The 9,022-nt window shown below is 49.9% G+C and overlaps 2 protein-coding genes across 8 annotated transcripts in view; one reads left to right on the plus strand and one right to left on the minus strand.

The window, feature by feature from the left end:
* The window catches only part of LOC138061779 (uncharacterized), a 34,088-nt gene extending 27,649 nt beyond the window's left edge, over positions 1–6,439 (plus strand). Inside the window, exons 4-6 of one of the 6 annotated variants that reach the window (XM_068915515.1) lie at positions 448–619; positions 4,048–4,119; positions 5,381–6,439. In XM_068915515.1, coding sequence (XP_068771616.1) covers positions 448–619; positions 4,048–4,119; positions 5,381–5,397 — 261 coding nt within the window. In that variant the 3' untranslated portion in view covers positions 5,398–6,439. Of the gene's footprint in view, positions 1–447; positions 1,259–1,281; positions 1,418–4,047; positions 4,120–5,380 lie in introns of those variants that run through there. The other 5 variants (XM_068915509.1, XM_068915514.1, XM_068915510.1 and 2 more) reach the window with 5 other exon arrangements.
* DDI2 (DNA damage inducible 1 homolog 2) overlaps positions 1–7,072 on the minus strand; it is a 29,071-nt gene extending 21,999 nt beyond the window's left edge. The window contains exons 1-2 of one of the 2 annotated variants that reach the window (XM_068915500.1): positions 6,837–7,056; positions 229–358 (exon numbers count right to left, since the gene is read on the minus strand). In XM_068915500.1, the coding sequence (XP_068771601.1) occupies positions 229–358; positions 6,837–6,974 (268 nt within the window). In that variant the 5' untranslated portion in view covers positions 6,975–7,056. Of the gene's footprint in view, positions 1–228; positions 359–6,836 lie in introns of both variants that reach the window. The other variant, XM_068915499.1, reaches the window with a different exon arrangement.
* Positions 7,073–9,022: the final 1,950 nt, after the last annotated feature.

The raw sequence follows: 9,022 nt of genomic DNA on the forward strand, positions 1-9,022 counted from the left end.
GAAGGACAGTGAAACATGTTATTCTCTTTCTTAGAATAAAAAGCCCATTAAATAGCAAACCCTTCCACTAATTTAAAAACAACATCCTCTGCCTCATTCCTAGCCACACCAGTTCCTAACTGTTTTGCCTAGCAGGGTATTAAAGGAGACTAGCAAGAAGCAGAGTTGGCATTCAACAAACACTGATACCATTGGATGCTAAGAGCAAAAATTAACAAACTGTCTCACCTGAAAAATGGATCGGAGGCCGTGGCTCTACATTCTCCTTCTGTCGCAAAATCACCACATCCCCATCTTTCAAGCCATAGGAGGCCAAAGATCTGTTGTTATCAGTTAGAGGCTGCTCCGCATAGACAATCTGTTCAAAGAGAGAACGCAATGAAAACCTGCACACATGACACAGCAAGAGCCCAAGCAATTTAATAAATTTTGTCTTTTTTTTTTTAGGAAAGCATTCCAGTAACTGCTCTGAAGCCATCTCAAACTTCAGAACAGAAGATCGGCAATTCTTACTACAGGCTCAGACAGGCCCTGCCAATGCAGCTCTACCTCAGGCAGAGAAAGACCTCAACACATAAGTGGTTGGACAACCACACAGAATTCGTCTCACAGAAATCCAGTAAGTTTCTCAAAACCCAGCAGCTCTGAGAAGGGCTGATCTCCTAATTAGAGATAGAGATCTTTTAAAAAAAGAATACCTTGCATCAGGTGTATTTGCTGCATATTTCTAGTCAATCGAATCACTACGATTACCCAAGTCATGGCCGTTTTCCAAAGTGTTATCCCCCTAAGTCAGCATCTATTGACCAAGGAGTCAACTGTAGACATACAGGCAGTGCTGATCAGGGTAGAAATTGGACTAGAACGTCTACAGATCAATGATCTCTGCCTTTTCACACAACTTGGCTCCCCAGAATAACCAGTTTTACAAGGAACTCGTTTCTTTGCTCAGCAATTTCTGGTTTTAGTGACATAACTCCATCCAGACTCGAAGGCTTAGCACCCAAAGCCTAGCAAGGTACCATGCCTGAGGTTTTTTTGCGATCAGGTCCATTACATGGAATTAATTTATCGTGACCATAAAGAACTAAGTCACTTCATTTTCTGTTGCGATAACCTGACTCAAAAACCAAGTTTAACAAGGGGGTACACAGATTAAACCATAAAAGTGTATTGAAATAAAAATGAATAATCATTCTGGGATCATTTCTATTAGCATCACATCTGCAATACATACAGATGGCCTAAATTACTTCTGTGTTTCCCTTGAAACTTCAACAGGCAATTACTGCAGATGAATACTATCACTAGGGTTACCGCGCTTCATCCAATAAACGAACCGGGAAACTCTGGGCTTCTGCTCCCCCAAAAATTGTTTCAACTTAGCCAAAACATAACCCACAAAAATAAAGATACTCTTTAAATGAAAGAAGGCTCCTGCTAAGTATTAGTCTTGAGCATCCTAGGAACAGTATCTGTTGAGCATTAGGATTTCTATGCCTTTATCAAAGCACAATGGGACCGGGCAGATGAGTGCAACAGCCTCCTACTCCTGGCAAAAGTCCAAAGCAAGAAACATTGGAGATCTCAGCCTACCCCTAATGGGCATAGGATCAAATTTCACATTTACCACATAGTTCAGCAAGAAATTATGTCTGGTCTGAAAAAGGCCAGTGCAGGAACAACGGATTTGCCACAGGTCAGGACCAACATGTACTGACAAAGCCGCATGGGAGAAGCTTTTACAGTACTTGCTTGGATGGGCTGTGACTCTACCTGATGCTATCACAAGTAGCAACAGCTCACTGAGGATCCAAAAAAATTAGCGATCACCTGCCTTACAAACAGTACAGACTCTCACTGCTTTACTCCAGCAACTAAAAAATATTATACAGAACCCATCAATTCACTCTAATTTAAACAGAGGTCCATCATAAGTGATAGCTTCAAAGTCAGAAAAGACAGACAACCCAAAAATAAGACTTGCTTGCATGTGACGTAGCAATGAACAGAATCATCAGAATTGTAGAGAAACCAGCACGATTAGAAACAAAGGTGAGATTTCTGCCTTCTCATTAAACACAGTTCACAGCATGGTATTGCACTAGACTGGCTTGGGGGTCTTTTTCTAAGCCAAGACAGGTCCACTTGCCAGCTCTCCATCAGTGGAGAGCCTATATGCCTTAAGGCAGCTTGCTTGTAAAGACATTACTGGCATTATTAAGGTTAGCTTGTGATAGGAGGAGTTCCAGTGCATCCCCTCACATTGCTAAGTGCACCCCACCCCGTTTGATTCAGTCATACCACTGTTCACAAAGAAAGCAAGCTTGTAGTAAGTCTGAGCTGCACACGCAAATCTTAAATGACAGCTTCTCTGGGCAGACACTCTGGAAGACACAAGTTAATCAGTTTAAGTGAGGTTTTACCTCTGTCATCTTACTGGGATTGGATTTATGAACGTTCTGCTGTAACACCTTGGACAATGAATTAAGCACCCAGCACTACATCCATTAGCAGCACAGCCTAACACACTCTTGACTCGTTCCACTTTGCTGTTAAAAATACGCTAATTTAATATTGCTGCACTTTGATTATCTGGTTTGTAGCATATTTTAAAAAGCAAGCTTGTAAGCCAGCCAGGTATTAGATGTGAGCTTTTCTGGAGGTAATCAGCACCTGCTTCCCTGCCCAGACGTCACACACTAATTAGATTTTGCACAGTGTCATAGGATAGAATCTCCTTATGGAACAAGAAGTCCCAATCTAGAAGTCAGCTGTCATCAAACTAAAGTTAAACAGCAGCAATACCCCTCTTAAGCAAAGCAAAAAAAAAAAAAAAAAAAAAAAAAAAACCACACGCAAGACCACCAAGCCTTCAAACCCTATCCAATGTACAAACTCCCACACTGTCACTCCACACTAGAAGAGCAGTCTCACTTCAGTTTGTACCTCAACAGTTCTTATTCACAAGAGCTACGCTCACTCTGAACAGCAAATACATGCTCCTCCTCAACTCATGCTGTTGAGATACATTGAGGGTCCTTATCATCCCTAAAGGCCACTCCCAATTCATTTGGGCATGCTCTTAACCCACCACGGATCTTGCTTAAGACTGGGGTTTGGGACATCTCAGTATTTGTAAGAGGCTGATTGCTATCACTTGTAAAGCAACTGTCATGGGTTAGTTACCTGATACACTGCCATGCCCAAGACCATTTGTAGATACTACTAGCAAGCCTAAGTCAATCTAAATCCAAAACCAGTTAAGTCTTCCTGCTCAGTTTCTAACTCCAAGTTGTCTCTAACCTGGGATATAAATGATTCCTGAAGTACCACATTCTATGAATCCTGAGCAACGCTAGAACTAGAGGCGAGCGCAGCTCTCCCAGTGGATGACAGATGAGGGTCACAGCCTCCAGCACATCATGATTCAACTCTTCAGTCCCAGCCCTCCAACCAACTGATGGGCTGCAGCTGTCCTTGGCTAAAACAGCATGGCACTGCACTGCCAAAATTAGGAGATGCAAAACATGCAAAGAAAAAGCAAGGGAAAAAAAAAAACGCACTACTGCACTGCGAGAAGAACACAGAAAAGCTCCCCCTGCAAGCTCTGTCGAGATCCTCCCTATCCTCTTTCCATGAAAAGGCATGTGCATACCTCTTAAAAGCATAAAAAACCCACAGTGCCTCCATAACAGAATTGATTGGATTTCCCCCTCTTCCTCTGCATGCTCTCTGCTCTCCCCCACTCCACCCAACTCCAGCTTCCCTTATCACCACACAAGCAGCAGTGTCTGTTATCTCACACCTCCCTTTTCTGATCCTCTGTGCTTGCAGCCTCAGCCATCTCTTTTAGACCTCTTTTCTCAACACCTTTGCAACCAAATGTTTCAGTTCTCACCTCAAACTGCAGTATCATGAATTAATTTCACAGAAGAGCAGAGAACAAGACTCTGATTAACTGCTCACACAACCAGGCACTTCACACACAACAGTACTTTACTCCAACCTGCACCATCCTTAAATGCTTCTTCTCTTTTGTGACAGCAACCAAACATTACCACTTTAAAGCAAGCCACATCTTGGTTATTGGAGAAAAAACTGCAATAAGCCACAAAGGTCAGTAAATATAATACAAGGACCAAACTCATGTTATCTATTCTTGCAGTATGGTTTAAACAAGCAAAATCCTTCTACACAACAAGCTGCACTACTGATAGCTTGTATTTTTATAAGTTTCTTCTTACTGAAGGTCATAAAACCACTTCACAAAGCCCACTGGGTAGAAACAGAAGGTAAAGGAGCAATAAATACATGGTTAAAAAAGGTCAAAAAAAGAAAATAGAAGACATAAAATGAGAGCTGGGTGAACAGAAAGAAAGCAGAGGTGCTACAGAAAAGTCAACCTGTGGTCAATATAATCATAAAACTCTGTAGCAGTTTAATTGCAGCAGAGCAAAAACTCAAAGGAAGAGAACTCCCAGCACAAATAAGCAAGAAAGTACATGACCCCTCATTATCCTAAAATAGATTTAGAGCTGTCAGGTTACAATGATGCAAGAGGGACAGATTGAAAAAAAGGTGTTTACGCTCCAAGTGCCTTGAGAGACTCAAGTCACCAGCTACAAGCACTCACACATTCCCACATGTAGAGGCCATTCCTGTAACTGGCAGCGGGAACAACCGGGAATTTCTGTGCCTTCACTGGTCACGGTACAGATGTTCAGCACAGACAGGGGGAACTTGCTGTAGCGTAGCAGGCAGGAACCTTTATATAACATGTTTATTCTCTTTCTACCTACTGAGAGAAAGATCAAGAGTTTTTCCTAGAGGAAAATACACATCCCCTTGACTTCCTACTCTTACTTTGGAGACCAGTTAGTCGATCATTTCATTTTCCAGTTGTCTGGATTAAATAATATAAAACTCTGCGTGAACACTGTCACGATCCACTTTCTCAGGAACCTCTCCAAGCTCTCCCAACACAAGTCGTTACCACCTACAGCCGCTCCTGGCACGGGTGGAATGAATTGAAGGCACCAATCCAATTCTCAGTGAACATCCACACCAAAAGCACTTCTGGCTCAGAACTGGAGGGGGATTGCACCTCTTACCCCAGTTGCCAGGGGAGTAAAATAAACGATTCATTGAAGAGGAGTTAAAGCAGAACAGTGAGGCAACCTAAGGAAGAAGTTTGTGCTTGGGTAAAGTGTTCAGAACCTGCTCTGCAAGGGAACAGGTATCAACCGCAGGGGCTACCAATTCAGCAGTTTTCATCAATGATGAATAATTGCCTGGCATGAAAAATAATGTATTAATATAGTATTGGAAAGGGCTCACAAAACAAAAACAATAACTGCAAAACTTCAAACTTTGACAGGCACGTCAAGCAGCTAGAGCCTACCACTCAGAAAAGAGGAGACAGAGCTGGCATCGTTCTGTCTAATGACACGTCACCAGCTAATAGACAGAAATCACAAGAAAATCAGGACCAAATCCAAACAGTGAGTAAACCTGTCCTGGACAGACAACAACCACCTCCAAACCCACACTGCAGTCAGTTCTTGTGTGTTGGCAAGCCTCTTGCAGCTCATTACAACAAAGCCCTGAGCTTGGGCTAGATGGGGATCTTCACCAAAGGGAAACCACGGAGACACACCATTTCATCCTCTGGCTGCCCTCACATCTGTGCGAAAGCGTGCAAAAGGCTCATTCCACCTCCCCATGCTAGACTGGAGCAGTGTCAGGAACCTGCTATGTTAAAACTCTTCCCCTAAAATGCTGCCTTGTTCGTCCAGTGCTAAGGAGACCACAGCGGAGGAGCTGAATGGACAGCCACCTTCCCAGCAAAAAGCTCAACAGAAGCTCTCCACTTTCAAAGCCACAGGGCCAGTCCTCTCACTTCATAATCTCTCCCATTTAAACAGTATTTCCCAGTCACTCCCAGTCTCCAGGGACTCACTAAACAAAGCACTCTTCACACTTTCACCTTCAGCTGGCATGGGAAGAGACTTTGTCTTTCCTGGTGGCGCACCAGACAGGTATTGGAGAAACTTCTACTCAGAGAAGACTGCTATGAAACTGAGTAATCGGGGGAGCCCAAGTCCACTCCCAAAGGGAAGAAAAGGGTCTTGGTGAACCTCTGACTAGCTTCAGAGCCTCTCCAGAGGCGAAGGGAACCATTTCTCCTCTTGAAAGTAAAGGGGGAAGTTTCTTCCAGCACAGAAAAGACCAAGACCTCCCAAGAAGGAAACACCTTGGTTTCTGCTACCAAAAAAAGCAAACTCTGGGTCAGAGTAATGAGGTCACAACATGGTTAGGATCCTGGGGGGAGCTGGAGGTTCAGACATCACATAAAGGGGTCCCCAAAACAACAGCCTGAGGCAGAAGATATGTGTCTGGTCCTTATATCTCCATCGGCCTCCCAAATGCCAGAGAAAAGGGGAGGCATCTGCCAGCTGCACATCAACAGGGAGCATGGGGGGGGGGGCAGTCAGGGACCCCCGGCTCCCAAAAAAGTGGAAAACACACAATAACTCTCCTTCTGAGGCTGAGCCATAGGGGCACCCCAGGTCCTGGGAAAGGGGGGATTTCCCCACAAAGGCCCCGGATCCCGGGAAAGGGGAGAGGTGGAGAGATGCGCGCCCCCCCCCCCCCCCGATTCTAGTGGGGGGGGGGGCAGACGCGGGTTCCCCCCGCCACGTTCCCGGAAGAACCGGGCGACGCCGGCTCCCAGAAAACGGGGCACACGCCGCCCCGCCCGCCCCACAAGGCGCCTGGGGAAGAGCGGGCTCAGACCCCCCCCTTCGTTCCCGGTCTCGGCCGGCGGCGCTAACCTGGCTCTCGGCCGCGGGGATGCCGGACTCCAGCTCGCAGAGGGCGCGGAAGTTCTGCAGCTCGAAGTCGGCGTCCACCTGGAGGGAGAAGGTGAGCTCGGTGCGGTCGCGGCGCAGGCAGAACACGGTGAGCAGCATGGCCGCGCCGCCGCCGCTCCCAGGGCCGCCGCCGCCGCCGCCAAGCGCCGCCGCCGCTCCCAGGGCCGCCGCCAAGCGCCGCCGTCGCGAAAGCGCCCGCCTCCCCGCCGCCACCAGAGGTTAGGGCGGAGATGCCAATCAGGCGCGTGCCGCCAATGGGCGTCGGCGCTGCCGCGCCGCCCGGGCAGGCGGGACGAGGGCCCACGTGGTCGCCTGTGGGCGGGGCTCCCCCGGGCGCCGCGCGTGCTCCCAGCGCTCCGGGCTGCAGGGGGTGGCCTGTTCCCCCCCCCACAGCCCTGCAGGGGGGACCTGCCCCCCAAGAACCCCCTGCATGGGGCATGCTGCTCCCAAATGTCCCTGCACAGGGTCCCCCCCACGCCGGGCTGCAGGGGAAGGGCTCCCCCCCACATACTGCTGCAGGGGAGTGCCTTGTTCCCCTAAATACCCCCTGCATGTGGCATCCTGCCCCCCAAATACCTCCTGCAAAGGGCCCCCCTGTCCCGGGCTGCAGGGAGGTCTTGCCCCCCGAATCCCCCCCAGTGCAGGGGCCCCCTGCCCCAAGAGCCCTGGTCCTGCCCCCCAAATCTCCCCCTGTACGGAGACCCCCTGCCCCAAGCACCCCAGTCCTGCCCCCCAAATCCCCCAACCCATTGCCTCAAGCACTCCGCTCCTAACCCCATACGTGGTGTCCCCAGCCCCAGGCTCCTTGGACCCACACCTCAAATGACCTCCTGCAAATGCACCCTGGCCCCCTTGCACAGGGTCCTCACCCCTCTTTTGGGTGCCTGTGGGGGACCCCCCGGGGACACTGGCACAGGGCAGCTGGGCCCCCAGAGTTGCCCCTCACCTGGGGGCTGCAGGTACAGGGGCAGCTGGGGGCAATTAGTGTGGGATGGAAGCAGCAGCTGCCCGCAGGTTGGAGGAAAACTCCAACCCAATTTTCCCTCAAACACGGTTTTTCTCTATTGTATTTCCCCTCGTCCAGCCAGGGACTGTTCCCAGGCTCCCGGGAAGCCACTTGCACCCTCTGTTCACAACTGATTCGTCCGGCTTCTCCGGTCTGCGTCAGCCTCTCGGGCTCCATCTTCGGGCGGCTTTTCCCAGGTAGGATAAAATTGTTTAAAAGCTGCCGTGGGGCTCTCAGATGCGTTTTCCTCCTGCTCGCCAGGCCGGTGACTCCCGCAGCATGGCCGTGACACTGGGTTACGGAGAAGCGACATGGGGAAGTTGAGCGCTAGGCTCCTCGGCTCACCTTTCGGAGTGCCCCAGACCCTGTTGTGTGCTGTTCAAGGGGGCTGCAATCCCTCAGTGGGACTTTTGGGGTGCCCAGGCCTCCTGGTGTGCCTTTGGGTGCACCCACCTCCCCTTGCTGTGCATTTGGGTGCTCCCTAGAGCTCCAGATGTGGCTTTGGGGGCTCCCTGGACCCCTTTCCTATTCCTTTTGGGTTGCCCGGGACCCTTCGACACACGTTTCAGCGCTCTTTTGGTGCGCTGAACACCCCTCTGTGCGCCTTTTGGCATGACCTGGACTCCTGGCTGTGCCTTCGAGGGTGCCCTGTGCCTCTTGGTGTGTCTTCTGAGGTGCTCTGGTCCCCTCCTTGCCCCTTTTAGGGCACCTGCCACCCCTTTCGATGCCCCTTCTGGGACTCGGCGTGCCTTTTTGAGTGCTCCAGAGAGCCTGGGTGCCTTTGAGGGTGGATCTGGTCCCCACATTAAGCCTTTTGTGGTACCCCAGACCCCCGTTGTGCCTCTTGGGGTGCTCTATACCCTGCAGTGTGCCCCAGGCCCACGCAGGTGTGTCTTGGGGCCACCCTGACTTCTCAGTGTATTTTTCCGGGTGCCCTGGTTGCCCTGGTGTGTGTTTTGGGGTTCCCTGGACCTCTCTCCCTCACCTTTCGGGTGGTCTGTGACACTTCGGGATGCGTTTTGGTGCCTTCCGGCCCCTCACTATGCCCTCTGCGGTGTCCCCTGCCCTCAGGGTGCCTCTTGCGGAGCCCCAGACCACTCATTACGCCTTTGGGTGCACCCGGCTCGCCTGGATGCGCGTT

This window comes from Struthio camelus, chromosome 21 (genome assembly GCF_040807025.1).
Source record: "Struthio camelus isolate bStrCam1 chromosome 21, bStrCam1.hap1, whole genome shotgun sequence".
NCBI classification, from domain to species: Eukaryota; Metazoa; Chordata; class Aves; order Struthioniformes; family Struthionidae; genus Struthio; species Struthio camelus.